General features: G+C 52.6%; 2 protein-coding genes across 6 annotated transcripts; both read left to right on the forward strand.

The window, feature by feature from the left end:
• Nucleotides 1-247: 247 nt before the first annotated feature.
• On the forward strand, nucleotides 248-5,689 carry PIGT (phosphatidylinositol glycan anchor biosynthesis class T). Its single transcript, XM_052789191.1, has 12 exons — nucleotides 248-436; nucleotides 780-957; nucleotides 1,812-1,939; nucleotides 2,436-2,536; nucleotides 2,694-2,780; nucleotides 3,042-3,129; nucleotides 3,218-3,315; nucleotides 3,615-3,780; nucleotides 3,885-4,085; nucleotides 4,620-4,785; nucleotides 4,922-5,005; nucleotides 5,141-5,689. The coding sequence occupies exons 1-12, from the start codon at nucleotides 268-270 to the stop codon at nucleotides 5,391-5,393; spliced, it is 1,719 nt and encodes a 572-aa protein (XP_052645151.1). The 5' UTR covers nucleotides 248-267; the 3' UTR covers nucleotides 5,394-5,689.
• Nucleotides 5,690-8,752: 3,063 nt separating this feature from the next.
• BLCAP (BLCAP apoptosis inducing factor) lies at nucleotides 8,753-17,429 on the forward strand. Of its 5 annotated transcripts, none has more exons than XM_052789240.1 (3): nucleotides 8,753-8,961; nucleotides 11,204-11,296; nucleotides 15,734-17,429. In XM_052789240.1, the coding sequence occupies exon 3, from the start codon at nucleotides 15,822-15,824 to the stop codon at nucleotides 16,083-16,085; it is 264 nt and encodes an 87-aa protein (XP_052645200.1). In that variant the 5' UTR covers nucleotides 8,753-8,961; nucleotides 11,204-11,296; nucleotides 15,734-15,821; the 3' UTR covers nucleotides 16,086-17,429. The 5 variants fall into 5 exon arrangements, with proteins under 5 accessions (XP_052645200.1, XP_052645190.1, XP_052645180.1 ...); XM_052789230.1 differs by lacking the exon at nucleotides 11,204-11,296 and adding an exon at nucleotides 13,220-13,347; XM_052789220.1 differs by lacking the exon at nucleotides 11,204-11,296 and having other exon boundaries at nucleotides 8,758-8,961.
• The last annotated feature ends 3,112 nt before the right edge of the window (nucleotides 17,430-20,541 follow it).

Below are 20,541 nucleotides of genomic sequence, written 5' to 3' on the forward strand. Positions count from 1 at the left end.
CTTCCCCCGCTCCCCGCCGCGGGGCAGGCTCCAGACCTGCTCCTCGCAGCCGCTCCTCAGCTCGCAGACCCCGCCAGAGGAAGACCCTCCGGCCGCGGGCCGGGCCGGGGCTGCGGCGCCGCGTCTCCATGGCGACCCCGGAAGCGGAAGCCGGCGGAGGGGCGGAAGCCGGCGGAGGGGCGGAAGCCGGCGGAGGGGCGGAAGCCGGCGGAGGGGCGGAAGCCGGCGGAGGGGCGGAAGCCGGCGGAGGGGCGGGCGGGCGCCGGGATGGCGGCGGCGGTGCTGCCGCTGCTGCTGCTGGCGGCGGCGGGGCCCGGGCGGGCGCGGCGGGACGCGCTGCGGGAGGAGCTGCTGCTGAGCCCGCTGCCCGCCGGCGACGTGGCCGCCACCTTCCAGTTCCGCACGCGATGGGACGCCGACCTGCCGCGGGGCGCGGGTAGGGCGGGGCGGGGCCGGGGGCAGGGCGGGCCGCTATTGGCTGGGGCGCGGCGCAGGGGGCGGAGCCGTTTCGCGGGGCGACGTGATGGCACGCGCTGGGGTGACGTCAGAGGCGGGGCGGGTCCGCCGCGTTGGGGGGCGCTGAGGTGAGGAGGAACCGGGTAGAGCGAGGCGACGGGGGGGGTGGGGGCAGGCTGGGGGTTGCGGTGACGTCAGCATGAGGGGGCTCGGCGCAGCGACGCGAGCAGGGGTAGCGCCGGGGGATGACGTCATGTTTGGCCGGGCCCTGGTGTGAGGTCAGGAGAAGGGGCCGGGAGGGCGGGGGCTAACGCCGCCTGCAGTCTCTCACTACAGGCTCTTCCCGAAGGCGCTGGGGCGGCTGGTGGCGGCGCTGGGCGTGCGGGAGCTCCACCTGGCCCTCACGCAGGGCTTCTGGCGTACCCGGGCCTGGGGGCAGCCGCCCCTCCAGGCACCCGCCGGCGCCGAGCTCTGGGTCTGGTTCCAGCCCACCGTCACCGAGTAGGTACCCCGGCCGTGGGTCCGTCCCGGGGCGTCCCCTCCGCGGCCACCGCTCCCGGGAGCCGTCACCCTTCTTGCGCGAGGCAGCCGTGGCGTGCGTGGGGGCCTCCTGGGTTGGAAAACGTCTGCTGGAATAACGGGCCCGCGACCCCAGGAGCAGCTCTAAGGAAAAGCAGAACGTAGCCCCGCTCAGTGAGCAGGGCAGGATGCGGTGCTGAGGGCAAACCCTTGTTCGCTAAAGGAGCAAGTAGTTCCCTTACGGGCTCTGTGATGACAAACCCCTCACTGCACTAATACTATGGGGCTGTACCTTGACCTCTCATCCCTGACTCGCTTCCCTTGACTCCTGTCTGATACCTGTCACCATCTCCCTTAGCACACAGCCGCCGGCTGAGCCACAGCAGCTCTGCATGGACTCGCAGAGCTCTCTCCTCCCTACAAATGGCTTGTTCCATGTCTGCCGGTTGGGTCAGCCTTCAGAGCTGCACCAAGGTGTTGCTTTAGGTCTCGCAGCCTCTTCCCCATGAACTACATGTCACCTCCCACATGCTCCCTGCTCTGCCAGCCCCTCTCCTTGCGTACCAGCTGCACCTATCACCAGATCCCCAGCTGTGTGAAGCGTTGCCACCCCGGGGGCTGCCCCTGCAGTGAATGTCCCCCAGATCTCACGCGTTAGAATAAAATACCAGGAGAGCTGAACAGTGCATGACCAGCAGCCTCTGCCTACACGCTCCTTGCAGCTTCTGAAAGCCAGCGTGGTCACCCCAGTGTATTTATTGAATGTTACTGACTTAATGCTTGTTGTTCTGAGGATTTGAGCTGCTGAGTAATCCCTGGTATCTGTTCTCACACAGTGTTGACAAAGCCTGGAAAGAACTGAGTAACATCCTCTCAGGAATTTTCTGTGCTTCTCTCAACTTCATTGACTCGACCAACACAGTCACTCCAACAGCATCCTTCAAACCCCTGGGCTTAGCCAACGGTGAGCCCTGCCTGCACTTGGCTGCCCAGCTCTGCCCTCTCACTCTTGCCTCTAGCTTTAGTTCTGCCCCATGCCACTACAGGGAGTCAGGGCGCAGGTCCTGGGTCTGGGTGTGTACAACAGGGTCTGTTAACCTCCTCCTGGAAGCACTTCCTCTCCCTACAAATGAGGCTTAGATTTGAACAGAGGAAACCCACAAGGAGTACATGGCACATGCTCCCAGGGCCTCGTCTGTCTCTCTGAAGAGTATTTTATGAAGCAGTGACGGCTAGAGCATTTAAGGCACTCATGAAAACAATCTGCTAGAATATACCCTTACTTACTCTTTCCAAATCACTCTGAACAGAGTGGGATCTATTCCTGATTGAGCTCGTGGCATTTCAGGCATATTGAGAGGGTGGTGGGCTGTGGGGTACACTGGGGGGTGGAACAGGTCTGCTTCTGTTCTCATGCCTGTAGCAGTACCAGCCTGTTGACCCTCTACCTCCCTGCCCAGGGACAGATCACCATCTCCTGCGATATGCTGTCCTGCCCCGGGAGGTTGTCTGCACAGAGAACCTCACTCCTTGGAAGAAGCTGCTGCCATGTGGCTCAAAGGTAATGGCAAGTCCTGTTGCCTTGTCGGTCCACTCCCGATAGAGCTGGGCTCCCAACAGCAATCCGGGAGCGTGCACTGGGAAGTCTTAGCAGGGCCTTTCTCTCAGTGGGAGCAGAGAACAGACCTGGGGCTGAGTTTCTCCTTTTCACCCTGCAGGCTGGGCTTGCTGTGCTGCTGAAGGCTGAGCGCTTGTTCCACAGCAGCTACCACTCGCAGGCAGTGCACATCCGCCCCATCTGCAGGGTAAGTGCGAGGCTCAGAGCTCCCTCCTTTAACACCCCCAAGAGAAAATCCAAAGCCTTCTTGTGACACTGCAAGGTGACACACTGGTTTGCCCAGCTCCCCTGCGGTGGGTTCACTGTGTCTAACAGCTGTCGTCCTGCTTCTCTGGTCTCACCTGCATCCCGATGGGATTCTTGCAGTCCCAGTGGAATTCCAGCTCCATCCTTGTGTCCTTCCCCTCCACAAGGTGTGATCAGAGCCACCTGTCTCTCTCTTGTCCAGGATGCCTCCTGCCTGGCTGTGTCCTGGGAGCTCAGACAGACCCTCACTGTGGTGTTTGACACCTTTTCCAGCGGCCAAGGAAAGAAAGGTAAGCTCGACAGCAGTGCACTGTGGTCCTCGAGTGCCCCCAGCCTGCAGCACTTCATTCCACCTGCCACTGACTTTGCTTCCCACAGACTGGTCTCTCTTTAAGATGTTCTCTCGCACACTTACTGATGCATGTCCTCTGGCATCACAGAGCAAAGTCTACGTTGACATCTCCCCTAAGAACAAGGTAATGCTCATGGACCAGAGAACACCCTGCTCCCTCAGTTCAGCCACTTCCTGTGACTCTGAAACATCCTCGCCTCCACCCTGTGCATGGCTGGGCCCCCCAGGAACCCTCCGCGGCTAACAAAGGGAGGTGGTTTCCTTCCCCTGAGCAGGACTGCAGGGATAAGTGTGGTGGTGTTAGTAAAAGTGCTGAGCTGGCTGTTGGGTGGGAAAGCTGCGGGCCAGCAAGAGGGGCTTTGCCCAGCACTGCCAGTTGCTTCAAGGCGCACTTTTCCTTTCACGGTTTATTTGCTTTCTCAGGAAAAGGAGTTACTGGAAGTGACTCCCCCTCCGGCATCTGTACACGAAGCTATTGTCCAGGGAGACAAGAGAACCTATGCTGTCTATGACCTGCTGAGCCCCTCGCTCTTCAATACATCTCGCAGCCTCAATGTGCAGCTGAAGTGGAAGCGGCCCCAAGACAGCTGTGAGTGACCAGAACTTCACTCCACCTGCACCACTGGTCAGTGCTCCAGGCCTAAAAATCACCTGGCATGACCCTCCATTCCTATGTCCTTTTCTCTTTCGCAGCGGAGCTGCCGACACCCATACTCCATGCTCAGCGCTATGTGAGTGGCTATGGTCTGCAGACTGGAGAGATCAGCACTCTCATCTACAACACTCACCCGTACCGGGCATTCCCCGTGATCCTGCTGGAGACTGTGCCGTGGTATCTGCGACTCTATGTGCACACTCTGACTATCATCACGAAGGGGAAGGAAAACAAGCCAAGTAAGTAAACTCTCCTGGGAGCACATGCCACACGATTCCCTTGGCTCAAGCAGCTCGTTCCAGAGATGGCTTGGTCCCTCCCTTGGGCCTCAGTGATCAGTGGGAAATTGGACTGGAAATAAAATGTCTTGGGATGTTTTCCTAGCCTTCAGTTCAGTGCTCACAGCAGATGAGACTTTATTAAGTCTCTTTTGTAATAGGCACATGGATGGTGTTTCATAATCCAACAAGGGTCTAAACCAAAGTGAATTGATTTTTGTAGTAAAGGAGGCTCAGTGTAAAACTGATGACTGGGTCTTATTTTGGATTTGTACCTTTCCTTATGAACACCCGAGTTTCACGGGTCATCAGCTCTAAAGACCAACCAGATTTAGCTTTAACACATGATCTTTGTTACCTGTGCATCTTCACTTGCCCAGAAAACCTCTCCCAGGACAGTGGAAGCAGGAGCACCCACCCCACGGGAGATGTCCAGGCAGCATGAGATTAGACATGGGTCGCCTCAGTGTCACTGACACATCTCTTTGGGGTTAGGTTATATCCACTACCAGCCAGCCCAGGACCGGAGACGGCCTCACCTCTTAGAAATGCTGATCCAGCTGCCAGCCAACTCTGTCACCAAGATCACAATCCAGTTTGAGAGGGCCTTATTGAAGTGGACAGAGTACACGCCTGACCCCAATCATGGCTTTTACGTCAGGTAACGACATACCTCAGCTCCTCATCCCTTCCTGGGCCTTGTGCAGGACTTGCTGCCCAGGTCTCTGGGGACAGGAAAAACTCTTGCCATCTCTTTGCTGGCAGGACTGACACTAGCGTGTCCTTTGTCTCCTTAGTTCATCTGTGCTTAGTGCCCTGGTGCCCAGCATCATTGCAATGAAGGACGTGGATGTGGAGCAGAGTCCTCTCTTCACCTCACTGTGAGTGTGCCTGTGCTGGGGAGCGGGGCTATACCGCAGTGCCAGCGGGCTGCCGGCCGCTGCTATCCTGTCTGGTGAGCACGAAGCGGTGGTCCTGTGCGGGCTGACACACTCTTCCCTGCTTCCACTCTCCAGGTTTCCTTCCTCTGATGGCTCCAGCTATTTTGTGCGCCTGTACACGGAGCCGCTGCTGGTGAACTTGCCGACGCCAGATTTCAGCATGCCTTATAATGTCATCTGCCTGACCTGCACCGTGGTGGCAGTGTGCTACGGCTCCTTCTACAACCTGCTGACCAGAACGTTTCACGTGGAAGAGCCGAGCCGGGGAGGGCTGGCCAAGCGGCTGGCCAACATCATCCGCAAATTCAGGGGGGTGCCTCCCCTCTGAGAGAAACCAGGGCAGCCAGTGCTGGCCGCAGGGCTCTGTGGGGAGACCCAGGGAGCAGAGCACTGCTGCCTCTTGTCTTTGCTGGAAGCAGCCTGCTCCGTTTTGCTGCCTACATCTCTCTTTGGGATCCAACAGGCTGAGGGGTTGCTTCCATCATTAAGATGGGAATCGGCTCTAAGCCCAATGACTACTGAACTCAGTGCTACGGGATTGGGAAAGGTGTAAGACTTCTGTTTGGGAGAGGGGTAACTTATGTGCTGGGAATGATGCTAGCAGTAAACTTGAGCTGTTTTGTACATTTGTGCTGCTCCTGGTTGGTTTTACTTTCTCAACCTCAGAGGCAGAGTTGACCCTGTAAGACTCTGTGAGCTGCTAAGTCTCTAGCACACTACCCGAGTCAGCTGGGAGGAGATGCAGGCATGGTAAGGGGAAGGGGTGTGATGTGCTGCGAAGAGATGGGTTCATCTGCTCTACCATCTTACCTTCCACAGCTCCCTCCTGCCACACTTCACCACATTTGAGCCAGTTTGCAAATTAATTGTTGGCCATAGTGTATGTTGGTCCCCTCAGCCATGGCAAGGGTTTATTTTCTTTCTCAGTAAAAAGCTTCTCTTGCTTCCAGCTTCTATTTGCAGCATTTTGAAACCCCTCCACCTGCTTACCCCTCTGCTGCAGGACAAGATTCTCCTCTGCCTCCTCAGTATCATTTCTGCACATCTGCCCGATGGCTCCCCTGCACCCACGGTGTCCCCAAAGCTTCAGGGAGCCTCTGGGCTCAGCAGACCGCAAGTGCTGAGCTGTGGCCACACGGGCTCTGCTGGTGGGCACCAGTCTTAGTTTTCCCTGGAGTGGGAATGCAGGAACACTGGCACCACTGCGCTCTTCAGTTATTTTCATAAAATACAAGGTACTGCCTCTGCTGTGATTCACAGAGAGCAGCGAGAGGACCCTGGTGGTGCTGCTCGGCCTCCGATGGTGCTGTTTTCAGGGGTACGTCCTTTGCATCTCAGATGTGGCTTTTGTGACAGGAATGGCGAACCGGCTACAGGCAGCTAAACAAAGCCCAAGGAAATCATTAGAAGAAGTCTTCCCCACAATCAAAGCAAAGCCCAGCCCGAGGTCCTTTAAAAGCTTCCACCTGAACAGGAAGACCATAAAAACCCCATTGCCTCCTGTCCTGCATAGAACAGTCTGTTCCCACTGGCCTCGGATTACCTTTCCTATGCCCTTCTCTCTGCAGTTCCTTATGGATCCACTCCACTGGATGGCTCCATGCAGCCTGCAGAACTGCTGAAATACATGAGTTTGGGACGATCCCTCTCTATCCCTGCTTGCTGAGAAGGATGCTTGCTGGGAGCTCATGCTGCTTCCAGCCACAGGACTGCTGCTGCAGCTCTGCTAGCCAGGCTTCAAGCGCAAAACAGAATTTCTTTATAGAAAGCTAGAACTACAACCAAACAAAATGCAAGCGAGCGCACAGCTCCCACAGCAGTGCAGGGGCAGGGGGACGTGGCCAGGAGTCAGGCACGAGGGTCCACATTGCAGTTTGCAAAAGGATCTGGAGACCTCAAGTTGTTTCAGGCTGGGTCCAGGATAAATTCTGCAGACTGCAACCATCAGCACGTGCCAGAGCAGCTCAGAGTGGCCAAGGTCCCCCCCAGCCTGGCTCCCCAGGCGAAGCCTGTGTGCCACGGGGGTTATGTGGGATCCAGCAAAGCCCCCCCGAGCGCCAAGGCCAGTGCCCACGGACACAGCTGGCACCGCAAGCCAAACCAGCCAAAAATAGTGCAAGAAACACGGCACTGCTGCAAACCCAGCCGTCACTTTTGCAGGAAAAAAGGTCCCCATGCTGAGGATGACGAGGGCAGCCTGTGCCAGGGCCAGCTGGGAGCTGCCACGGGCAAAGGGTGCCGGAGCTGGCATCAGCCAAAGGCTTTGGGGCCATTCCCATGCAGTGCCATAAACCGGGAATTTAAACAGCCCGTAAAGAGGTCAGCCCAGAATAATGGCAGAGCAGGAGGGAAACTGTGCCTGGCCGGATTCATGCCTGCTGGGCCATTGAGGTAGTCAAGTCTTATCACATCCACCAAAAGCATGGGTCAGCCAAGTGGAAAATCCTGTGGGGAAAAGCGGGCACCCCCTGCAACCACAGCTGGGTGGGTTTTAAATTGCTGGGAAAACCGCAAATCTTAAGTGTTTAGGGTTTTTTTTCCTAGACTATTTCCCTCTCTTCCCTGCATGGCCTCCTTGGGAAGCCAGCTGGAGCTGAGCATGGCTGAACTGTGCTTGGTAACCCGCTGCTGGGTGTCTGCAGAGAGAAGGGCTGGAGCTGGGCTGCTTGCAGCAGCCCAGGCTTTGCTGCCAGCCCAGTGATGCTTGGCCAGAGGGCTGCCAGCAAGTGACATCAAAAATAAAAGTGTTTAAGGGGAGAGGCCATGGAGCTGTCTCTGCTCTACGTTCGAGAGGTAGCACCAGGCAGGGACTGGGCAGTGGGTGGTGCACAGGGCTGCAGGTGCCCACCTACTGCAGCAAACTGGGGCCCCTTGGGGCTCGACAGGCCTAAGTCAGCAACAAAAGTGCACTGCCACGTATGAAAAGGAAGCAGCATGCAAGCAAGCCTAAAAATAGTATGCAATGGAACGCAAGAAAGCATGGACTCGGCGTGCCACACAGCGCAAACTCTGTGAGCACGTGAACGCGCGCAATGGCGTACAAGGACAAATGCCAACTGCACGAAAAGAAAACCCTGCAAACAGCACGCAACATGTAAGAAAGCATGCAAAAAGCCGGCCACCGTGCAGAGAATCGTGCAAGCTGCATGCAAAACTGCAGTGCCCTGCAACACGCTAGAAAGCAGGCAAACAGGACGCCACAAAGTGCGAAGCAGCACGCAAAAATCTGTGTGAAGAGCGTGCCACGGAACAAGGCAAGCCAGAAGGACGCTGCACCGCGCAGGCAGCCTGCAACGGCACGCACACACAGTGCAAAGCGTGCCAGCTGCACGCCCACGCAAGACAAACCTGCAAGAATCATGCCACGCGGTGCAAAGAAGCGTGCAAGCGGTACTTTACGTTAAAAAAAAAATACATATAGTTTTTAAAAGAGCAAGAAAGCGCTCAAGAAACACCACGGGAGGCGCGCGCCGGCGCCCTGCGCCGCCTGACCTCACCCCGCCCCGCGCAGGCGCACTACCCGCCGCCCCCCGCCGCGCAGGCGCACTGCCCGCCCTCCGGGGCTGCCCGCGCAGCCGCCTGACGGAGCGGCGCTCCCCCACTCGCCTCGCCCGCCCCCCCCCCCCCCCCCCCCCCCAGCGGCGGCGCGCGGGCCCGCGGCGGAGCTGCTCCGCGGAGGGGCCGGTCCGGTGCGGTCCGGTGCAGGCCCCGCGGACAGGCGGGCGGCAGGCAGCCACGGCGGGGCCCTGGTGGGACGGCGGCGCCGTGTCGGGGCGCGCAGGCGGGGGGCGTCCCCCGGGCGGCGCGGCCGGCTCCGCGGGCGGCCTCTCCCTTCCCTCCTCAGGGCGCGACGCGGGCGGGCCCGCGATGGCGGCGTGAGGCGGCGGCACCGCGCCGTGAGTACGGGCCGCGGGGGGGGGGGGGGGGCGGGAGGAGGGGAGCGGGCGGGCGGGCGGGCGGGGGGCCGCCGCCGGGGCCCAGCCTGCCTGCGGGCCGGCGGCGGGCGGGGAGAGGACACCCCCCCCCCCCCCCGAAGCCATCCGCGTCCCGCCCGGCCTCGGCGCGGCGTTCGCCCTGTCAGCGGGCAAGCGGGGGGTGACAATTGGCTAACTTCGGGGACCGGGAGGAAGGGCTCGGGGGTTTCCCAGTGCCGTGGCGGCGGGAGAGCCGCGCTCCCGTAGCCAAGCGTGCGCGGGTTATAAAAGAGCCGGTTTCAGCCGCCCGCGAGCATGCTCAGAGTATTGCCGACCTAACATGAAAACAACACCACCGTATGCTTCCCCCCCATCGCCAAGGCTCTCTTTCCACCCCGCTGTGCCTCTGTTCTCAGTCAGCAACGTCTCGCAGCTCGCTCTAGCACCTTCCAAAAGCAAACTCGGGCCCGTTTCTCCCCAGAGCATGGCAACTCCCTGACATCGTTTTGTCCAGCAGAGAACACAGCACTCCGCAGTGCTGCTGTGCCCGGCCAGGCACTCTCTCTGCGACCCCGTGGACCCTTTGAGCCAGTTGCAAAGCGAGTTTACAAGCCGTTCTGCTGTACAAACATTGGTCATTACATACCAAACGTGCAAGTGCAAGAGAAGATGAAAAACTAAGCTCTTAGATGCAGTCCACAACACACTGAACCCTTCTATACTTCATTACCCCTGTACTGAAATGTTACAATTGATGTTGCAAATGCTGTCATAGCAGAGTAACCTTTGCCTTCCCAACCTATATGTCATAACTCCCCAGAACCCCTTGCCAATACTGCATTTTTGCCTCTTTTTACCCGAGACACAGAAAACTGGCCTTTATCAAGCTGTATTCAGAATTCTGAAGCCTGTCGAAGGCACAAAAGGTAGAGAAGAGACCCAAATTAAAACTCAAAATAATTATGTTTTTCAGGGAACTTGGAATGGGCCTGGAATTCATGACCTTTGGCAATTAAACAAAGGCAGAGGGTGAGAATAAGGACCACTGAGAATTAATAAATTAGTACAAATGAAAGCATTGATACTTCAGATGCCAACTGTTGATGTTGACATCTCTTCCCACCACAGAACTGGCTGACTTAAGGTTCTGCTCCTGTGATTTACTGTTCAGAGAAACAAGGATCATACTGCTGCCTTCGTGCTCACAGGTGGAGGTTTATTCACCCTGGTGCTGTGAGTGCACTGCAGTCCAAATGGAGCGGGCACTGCTGTACCTCTGGACACAGGCTAATCAATCCCCCAATCGGTAACAAAGCTTGGAGAGCAGCTATGGAAGTGATGAAAAGAGTGCCTCAACAGAAAGCCTCCGCTTTTCATGAAATCAGTTGCTTTGGTTTGTCTCTAGCTTGAGAAATCAGAACACTTTGTAACCCGAGGCTTGGTTAGTCAAGGATTTGCTGCTCTTTTGGAAACTGTTTGCAATTATATTGCACCATTTCTGAGTCTACATCAAGTGTTCAAGGGATCAACTTATCAAAGACTGGGGTAAGGCCTTTGCAAAAATTGAAGGCTCACTTTTTCCAGCTGAGTCATACCAGCAGATAAAGCTTTAAAAAAATAGAAAAGACAGCAGCAAGGCCAAAAAAACCCCTGAAGAAGTTAAATCACTGATACTGCAAATAGGTCTTAAAAGTTTGAACAGCTAATGGTTCTAATGGTTCTTGGTTTGTTTTTTTTTTTTTTTTTTAAGAGGGAGGGTTGGCATCTAGAAAGCTGGTCTACTGTTGCTTTTCTTAGCTGAACTCCTCAAACTCATCACTTGGTAGCTCTTTTGCCTCTTTTTTTTTTCCCCAATGCTTTGGATACTGTGTATTTTTTAGCAGCCCTTTTGGGTGCTACCTGGTATTTGGGAGCTGGTTTTGAACACATGCTGGCAACGTGAAGCACTGCCCACACACATCAGTTCAAGTTACATGGCTGTGACAGGGTTTTTGATTTAAACAATTTTAAGCAAACTGTACTACAGGTGAGCCTTATCGGTGAGAAACTCAGTGCAAGTCCCTGAGGCTTACTCGTGAGTTTATGTGCACTGTGTAACTTGAGAGATTTTTATCTAGACAATGTGGCTTTTCATTCCCAAGCAGAAACTTTGGCTTCTGGAAAAGGGGGAGATTGGCACCACCACCACCACCCAATAAAAAGGGTACTTGGTCTTTTATTGCAGACTGTTCGGCTGCCAGCCTGGGTGACTGTTTCTGGAGCACCTGCTGGGGAAGTTCCTTGTGGACAGTACTGGCTTAATAGCTGCCTTAATAAGGTCTGAACAAGCTTACCTTTTAAGTGCTTAGTGAAAGCAGGCTGATTATTCTCCCCTGTTAGGGTAAATGGACTGTTAAGGAATTAAGACATTCTTGAGAAAGGTACAGGCTTGGTGTTGGCATACTTATGTATAGAACCTCTGGTGTAGGAACACGTCTTAGCTGCTCAGTTGCTGAATTAGCTTCTAGAATATCAAGGAAGAGCTTGCTGGCTCCTCAGATGGATTTATTCTAAAATATGACTGATCCATTGCAAAGCACTACAGACTTGCACTGTGCTACTCACTTTTGACTTGTCATAATTAAAGTTTTGTTTCTGGCTGGGAAAGGTGTGCCGCTGCCCTCACACTGAAATTTGAAAATCCTCCCTACAAACATATGCCAGTAGGACCTGCTGGTTTTGAATGGTCTTGGGAGGGAAGATGACAGAAGGAAGGGCTGTGAACACGATGGAAGCCAATTAATAAGCATGTGGAAAAGTATTGGTGTTTGCTTACTAATGAGGTGTGCGGGGAACCTCCCCAGGCTGCTCCTCTGCCTGCAGGAACTGGCAAGGAGGAGGCTCTAGTAGCACGTGGAGATCAGATGGAGCTGCCAAGAGCTGACTGCAGGGAGAGCAGCGGGAGCATGGCCTGCGCTATGCTAAGGAGGTGTCTGAAGCAAGTTCAAGTGGCTAAGAGCTGCAGAGGAGCGAGAGGAGGCAGTGGTGGTGCGATGAAAAGGAGCTGTCTGGTAAACATGAGTGGCTGCCAAGTCAGATGACTGGGGCAGGAGCATGAAAGCAGTCTTGAGGATAGCAAGACACCAGGCTGGCTAAGGAAAGAGATGAGTCAGGCAGGGGAGAACAAGAGCAACTGGTTGAGGAAAAGCAGGATGCAGTTGTGAAACAGGGAGCTGGTAGAAATACTGTTGGGTGACAGGTTCTTATTTGCTCTGGGACGTGGTAATCTTTAGCTTGGATCATGAGGAGGGGACAAAGACAACAAGGTAGGAATTTTTCATTTGCAAGTTTCACCTTGCTTGAGAATCTAGGCAAAATGGAATATTGCTATGGCTTCAAGAAGGGACTGCCTATCCTGGGCACCAAGGTGAGTGATAGTTCCCTGCTCGTTAGAGTTGATAGCAGGAGATGCTGTTTCTCTTTGATTGATAGCGTGGAAAGAGAGCTCGGTCTCATTGCCAGCTGTATAAAGGAATCTCCAGTGAAGAGCTAGGAAGAGTATGTATCTTACTAGTGGAAAGTCCCTTGAGGAAGATAGAGCTGCAGAAGTCTCAAGTAGTAGGGACTTCATCTAGGATCAGCTGTGGGATACAGCAGACAAAGGGTCTTTAAGCTTTAACTGGTGGATAGCAAATGGGCACGTGAAAATACAAGCAAACTGACTACAGATACAAGACTAACTGTTTGAACGTCTGCATTTGTTAGAAGTCCAAGAGGTTTGCAGATTGAAGAGCATTGACACTGAAACTTCATAGTAAAAATAACCACTATTAAATGGTTCTTTATTCTGCAGAGTGGTTGCATTGATTGCTACAAGCAAGTGGCTTTTGCAGGAAATACCAATATTTAAAAGTGGGTAACTTGTTCTGAGATGGATTTGTGTTTGTAGGAAGCATTTAGGTAATGCTTACACGCTTAGAATCAACTTACTGTTTAGAGCATTATCACTTACGTCTTTGCTGTGGTGAGGAGGCCAGACCATGGAGTGAAATGCAGCTACATCACAAATTATAATTATACTCTTAAACTGCAGTCAGTTGTAAAGTTTGGAGGCTAAAGGCTCAATAGTGACACGTGGCCTTATTAAAGCTGAGAGATTGATGACATTAGTCCTGGAAGATTCTAGAGCTTTGTTCCAGCCTTGTGCTCTTCTGACAGACACATCATCTGAGGTTGGTTTTTATTCATTTCTTTACTCTAGAGACAGAAAGCCCAAAGCTATTGTCTGTAGGCACTTCAAACTAAAGCTTCAAGAACAGGTGACCCAAAGACTGCCGCACACGTCCAGGTACAGAAGTCAAGCTGATGTGACTGCTGGATCTAGCAAAAGTATGACGTAATGCTTATGCAGTGATTTGTACTACTCAATGTTTGGAGCACTTGGGGAAGACTGTAGGAAAATTCAAGGAAGGAACATTTCAGGAGGATTAAGGTGGCTGCAGATCATTGATTTGGTACAACTTTGTTGTATTCAATGCAATCTGAACTAAATAGTTGGGTGGTGGGGTTGAATTACCTTTCTGTTCAAATATTTGTTGCTAAATCTTTTCTCTCCATTCTTCCCCTTGGAAAAAAGTTATCTAATACTTCTGCAGTACTTTTACTCCAGAAACATCTAAGCAATTCACAAAGGCTAGCAGACAGCATGTTTTGTTATGAAATAAGTAATCCTTATTTCCAGTTTATAGATGAGGGAAACAGGCTTGGGACTAGACTTGCCCTTACAGATACGAGTGAGTGACCTGCATAAAACAGGACTAACACTGGGAGTTTTATTCCTTTAACTTTACTTTATCCATATTGCAATGTAAAATAACTTCTTCCTTATTCTTTGCCTGCCTAACTGCAGCTTGTTTTACTAATTGAACCCCAGCTGCCCTCTCTGTGCTGGAGAACACTGTCTTGCAGGAGCACCAGCACAACATACTTTCCCCAAATATTCTTAATCTGTTTGCCCTGGTGGAGATTTTGGCCTGCATTCTCTCTCACTAACATTAAAATAGATCCTGCTGCTAAGAACACAGTGGATGGCAGCATGCTTCCTGCTTTTGACAACAGAGCTGGTTGGTACCTACGAGCTTGCAGAGCTGTAAGACAAGTCTGACCTCAGTGTTTTTTTGGAAGAGAACCATGTGTGGTTTTCTCTTGGCTTTTCTGTGCAATCCCTCATTCTCCCTCCCTTCGCCAGGAGATCCCTTCTCCTGCCAACAGGAGCCAGCGGAATGCGCTGTTTGTTTACCTTCTCACTCCTTCATCCTACTAACCTTCCAACCCCCCCAGTTGTAATCCTAACAGGCTCGGCTCAGCCCTTCATCCTTCTGACAGAGCACTACTCTGTTGAGTATTTTCAGATAAAAGGATTGCTGCAAGAAGCTGTTCTGATCAGGCTCTGCTTAGTGGGGGTGAGGCTGTGGCATTCTGCAAGGCTGGGGCTGTCCTCTCGCCTGTCTTTCTGTACCCTGGCTGGCAGCTGCTTTGTTCAGTGTTGCTGCATGTCATCATGATGTGCTGCAGGATAGCAGGGAAGAGCGTGCTTCCCAAGCTCTTCCCTTTTCCAGCATTCCCCTGCATGGTTTTGCCTTTTTGGGGTAATAAGCTAGGAGTACCTTCTTCTCATGGTTTCTTTACTGCATGAGCTGAAGGAAAACTTCCACTTATTCCCTCCCAACAGTACTAGTATCTTCTAGCCTGACCTGCTATTGCTATCCTAGGCTGCTAAACTCCACTATTCTGCCCCCGTTCAACAGTTCTGGCTCTGTAAAAACACCTGTGAGGAATTTATTATTTTTAAAGCCATGTGAAATTCTTGGATGAAGATGTTTGTACTGCTTAGAAAGGAAAAAAACCCTACACAGTACAGTTGATGTGGTTGCTAAAGGTAGAAGCATCTTTTCTGGACTTGTAGTGTGCTGCCATCCCTGGTTGGAGAAGCCCTTAAAGCTCACTGTTTCCACAGGGTTTTATAATAATCCAAGTGAGGAAATCCTGTGTTTACAGCACTTATGAAAATTGCCATTTTGAGACTGTCCCGTCTTTGATCTATTCACATACTTTGTCTTATCTGACTTTAGCTGATTGGCAAGGATTATAAATCCTTTAAGCAGGGACTGTCCTCACCTTTGTTTTGCAGCCTGGACACTGTTGGGGCTTTCTTGAGTAGCTACATGTATAGCTTGAATTTTATGTTGTCCTGCTGGAAGACTTTATAATGGGTCTGTGCCTGGGGAGGAAGCAGTTTGTGCGCTTAACACGTCCTAGACACTTCTTACACTAATGCTTCCTTAACACTTCTTTGTAGCACCTAATAGTTTACCTCTCAGTTGCATTTCTTTGTACCATCACTCAAGTCTTTGGACAGTCTTGGATAAATACATGTGTAGGGAAGGCTGTGGCAGCTTGTATTCCTTTCTGTTTCCCCCTGTCCCTTTCTGTTCCCGCACTATGCTAAAGAAAAGGGTCTCACAACTGTTAGCCTGGGTAAAAGCCTGAGAAACAGCACACAAGGGATACACTTCTACATCAGCAATAGATAATCATGTCCCCAGCTGAGTGGTTCAGAAGGCAGCAAACTTCCCACCAGCTCTGAGACACACCAGAATTTAGTACTGGGAAATCAAGCATCAGCATACGATGCTTGGGAGCAAATGAAGCTGTATGAGAAGAATGTTGATTTTTTGCTGTTTCTGACAGTCTGACATTTTACCCCTCCCCACAGAACAGCTTTCCTGCCAGAGGAGTTGCTGGAGACTGTTCCGGAGTACATCTGATTGCTGCTGCCACAAGGCCCCAGCCAGCCAGCCACAATGTACTGCCTTCAGTGGTTGCTACCTGTCCTGCTCATACCCAAGCCCCTCAACCCAGCGTTGTGGTTCAGTCACTCAATGTTCATGGGCTTCTACCTGCTCAGTTTCCTCCTGGAACGGAAACCTTGCACAATCTGTGCCTTGGTCTTCCTGGCAGCTCTATTCCTCATCTGCTACAGCTGCTGGGGGAACTGCTTCTTGTATCACTGCACAGGATCCCAGTTACCAGAATCAGCTCACAATCCCAGCATAGTGGGCACCTAGAAAACAATAATCTTCCAGTCTGCTGAGGGCTCTTGTTTTGCTTTTAAAAAGGGGGTGGGCTAGGGAGGAGGGAGGGTGTGTTAGGCATGTGACTGGAGTAAAAACAGCCTGTTTCCTGTAACTGTGTGTGGACTAGAGTGGTAAATTTCTCCCACTCTGCCTGTGAAATTTGACTTGTTTACTGTGTGAACTCCGGCAGCACCACCTGCTTTTTTAGAAGCAGAAATCTCTTTTCCTTCCCGTATCACTGGGAATGGACACCAGCCCTCCTAACTGAGAACTGGTGGAGGACTGAGCTGCTGGCCTCTGCCCAGCTGTTGCACAGTGGTGGAGTTGTATGTCACTCACTTGTCTGCATTAGGCCACGGTGGTCTAACTCAGGGCTCTTGGCCCACTGATTCTGCTCAAGTAGCTACAAGATTCTCTCCGTCTTTCTCTTTGTGGGGAGCCAGCCTTCCCACCTTGCTGATCAGGGGCAAGCTCAACAGCTCACAGATGCACTTGGCCAAAAGCTGCTGGAGCCAGAGGCAGTTGAGTCACCTCCACCTGCTCAGCCTGCCAAAGAGATGCGTGCACTGCCGAAGTGCTTTCTGAACTACTTGTGCTCCGAGATCATAGCCTGAAAGCCTCAGTTATGCTGCTGCTTTTATAAAGCCTCACAGGTAGTGGAGACTGTCTTTTCCCCTCCTCCTAGATTTCCAGGGCTTATGAAGGTATTGACTGTTGGGATAAAGAACCAGTATGCTGCAAGATGTGGGGTTTTGAAAGCCACTGTGAACCTCACCCTATAAAACTCATGCTAGCCCAAAAAGCCAGGTGTGGGCAGCGCAGGAGAGGATCCTGAGGTAGAGGCATGTCTTGAAGCAGTAAATGCTTCAGCCATTTTCAGTGATAGTGTTTTTGGGCCAGGGGTGACAGAAGGTGCTGGTGCTACTGACTGGAGAAGGGAGGAGGCTAGAGGAGTGCCTGGTGTCTCCACCTCCCCTGGCAGAAGGATGTCAAGAAGCCTAGGTGGTGGTGGGTCAGTCCTACAGCCACAGCTGTGCAGAGCTCCATGCTGCATACATTACTCTGTGCAGCCATGGCTCTTGAGGCCCCCAACCTGGGGCAGAGGTTGGTTTGTGAGAAGCCTTAGAGGTTAACGCAAAATACTGTCTCTAAACTTTAAAGGTTTCCCTTCCCTTTGCCATCAGATTGTCTTTACTTCAGTCTCATAGTGGAGAGCAGCAGAAGTGGCTGTTGCTGTCCCAAGGAAGTTCAAGCTATGAGGTTGTGAAACTTCCAGAGTATTGTTTGTTCATTGCACAGCTGTTCAAAATGTTTAATAAAGCTTTATAAACTTTGGTCTATGGCCTCCTGCCCAGCATGATGCATTGGCTGCTCATTGCAGATGCCTTAGCCCAGCAATCATGTGTCTCTGTATTGTTCTGTTCTCAGCACAGTAACCCGAGAGAGTCTCCAGCAAGAGGCAGAGCCTGTTTGCCCTGTACTCACTCTTCTCATTAACTGTTTAACTTGACCATGAGCAGACTGAGAACCATACTGGTGATTCCTAAACAGGCTCGTTTTACACACAACACAGGAAGTCACTTCTGGTCATATCTCTGCACTCACATGACAGATTCCCCCTTTCCTTACCACTTATGAAATTAAACCACAGAGCGGTGTCCTGAAAGCTGCTAATCCCCAATGCTGGCAGTAAAAGTGTTATCTGCTGGGCACCTACGCCACGCAAGCCCGTCCCACGACACCACATCTGCCTAACCTGTCCTCTGTACCCCTGCTGCAGGCAGAGACCAGGCTGCAACTCGGCTGCCACGAGCCATCCAGGCAGAGGTTTTGGTTGTGTTAGCCCTTATGCAGCTTTGGCCATGATGCTGTGTAGTACTTGGGGAAAAGGGACACACGCTGCAGCCAGACATAGGACTATTGACTCCGACAGCACCCAGGAACACCTCAGAGAGTTAAAGGGTGCAGGAGCTGCGCTGCTGGAGCTGAAACCAGCTTCCTCTACCCTTGCTCCAAGCCCTGAAGACCAAGTCCAAGTTGGAAAGGGTTCAGGGCATATCAGTGTTACATGTTTAAAAAAAAAAAAAAAAAGCGTGTGCTGCATCACCAAGAATAGATATGACAGCTCTGTCACCTGTCAAGCCGAGGGAAATCCCAGTAGCTGTCATATCAGCCACAGCATAAATAACAAACAGAAAGGAGAGGGGAGGGCATCTCATTTGCAAGCTGTGGCAAGACTGTTGTCTGCACTCTGAGCACCTTTTAAGTTTAAATTTATTTAAGCTAATGCAGTCAGTTCTTTTAAGAGTACATTTTTGTTGCTAACTAGCCAAGTTGGACTCTACAGCAATTTAAATGAATCCTAGCCACAAAGCCAGACAGTCCTTTGGACAAGAGCAAGCCCTAGCTTTGTACATGGGGTTCAAGACAAGGTGCAGCTGCAGGCTTTCAATTCTGTGAGACCCAACTTGGAGCAAAAAAGCACTTCAAAAGAGGGAGGCTGCCAGTGTAGCAACAGGAGAGATCTCAGCAGACTGATGGGGATGAAACCTACTTTTTGCAGCCCTCCCACCCCAAATGTAGATAAAGAGCACTCTTTGATATGTATGCAGCCCTCCTCAGCACACTGTCTTACACTCTTTAGGGCACTGAGATACTATCTTCATTTGAAAGATAGAAAATTAAAGCAACTTCATCATGGTCAGACACAAAGCCTCAGGCAGAGTGGGGAACCCAACTAGGTCTCACATCCCATGCTAATGCCCTGCTCATCCTTCTCTATAAAGAGACCATGAAAAACAAGCCTGCGACTGCAGAACAGGTTGAACCCGATGGCTTTTGAAAAGCATCATCACAGCTTCCCTGTTTGTGCACCGCAAATTGGACTGAGCCCGTACAGACGAAGCACCTGTGCTCTTGGGCAAGCATTTGCTGCCTACATGGAAGAAAGCTCATAGGAGGTGTTTTGCCCTGGTCTCAAGGAGCTTCTCTGCCAGAAAAGCAGTGGGGTGGCTCTGTCTCCTGGTATCCTGGAGGTACCGAGGGGGTCTCTGCATGGGGACCACAGCAGTGCAGGCACTGCAGGGGGTAGCTGCACTAGTGACTCTGAAAGCAGTAGGGTTTAAAACACAACCACTGTCTTGTGCCGGGTCTCGTTGAGCCTGGACACTGCCCGCAAGGGCTTTGGCACAGAGTGAGTCTCATCACCTTGCTGTATTATAAAGTGTCCATCTGCCTGGTGCTCCCTAAATACAGGGAGCAGGAGCCTTAAGCTGTTCCTTTGTCTTTCCATTTGAAGAAGAGATCATTTTGTTTTCTAGGTCACATAACAGATCAGTGACACAGCAGGGTCAGGAAAGAAAAAGACCCACAACCCCAAACCCAGGCTCAGATCCCTAGAAACAGAGATGCAGCTTAGCTCAGGCAGTCCTCAGGCTCCTCACTGCAGCCTTGGGGTCCGGGGCCTTCTCACTCCCCTCCTCACCACCCATCGGGGAGAGGCAGCATTCCCAGGATGAGCAACTGGGACACCACAAGACTTCCCATGGAGAAGGTTTGGCCATGACTACCAGGCTGGTATGGCTTTTTGAACCCTAGATCTGCCAGGCATCTATGTTGGTGCATCTCATCTCAGGGGCTGATGTTTGGCAGTTGAGCTTCCTGGCACCACTTGCAGTGCAGGTAGGGAACCAGCTCTCTGGGGCCACCATGGCTACCAGCCCTCTCTCCCAGCATCTGCCTGTCCATCCCTAGATCTTGCCCAGCAATTAGTGCGTCCTGCCTGGATGCTCTCCCTGCTTACCCTGAGGCAAGCCTGTAACATGGCCTTAGTAACTTAGCAGCAGGCAGAGGAGAGAGGTTGATCCCACTGAGGAGCCGTTTGGGCTGAAAGCACCCACTGGCCAGCTCAGAGAGGCAGCTAAGTCCAGAAGTGTAGCCCCACTGCTGATAGCACTGGGCTCCCACAGCTTCCAACCTTGTCCCCTCGTGGTGTTACCCTGGGGCTGGTCCAGCCAAACCCCCTGAGCCAGGGAAGCCACAAACATCACTCAGGACCAGAGAGCCCTGCCCTGCTAGCGCTCTTTGGTCTCGCCTGTCTCTTGCTCCTTGCACCAGAGCAGTTTCCTAGCCCTCAGCCACTGAGGGAGGTAAGCTACTCCTCAGGTAAGGACTTTAGCCCTTCCCTCGGGAGCCTGGAGATTAACCTGTGGCAAGAGGGTTTTACTACTCCTCCAAGCAAAGGCAAATCTGCTGATAGCAGGGCAAGGGAGGACAGATGGCTCAGGTGCCACCCAGACCTGCTGCTGGGAGGGATGAGAGCTGAGTGGCAGAGTCCACAGGGGACAGAGACAGGCTTTGACATCTGACTTGACATGTGCCAGCAGCTTCCCGTTCACGCCTTGCTACCAGTGAGCAGCAGGCACAGTGGGGGCTGGAATGGCACAGC

This window comes from Harpia harpyja, chromosome 1, assembly GCF_026419915.1.
Source record: "Harpia harpyja isolate bHarHar1 chromosome 1, bHarHar1 primary haplotype, whole genome shotgun sequence".
Classification (NCBI taxonomy): Eukaryota; Metazoa; Chordata; class Aves; order Accipitriformes; family Accipitridae; genus Harpia; species Harpia harpyja.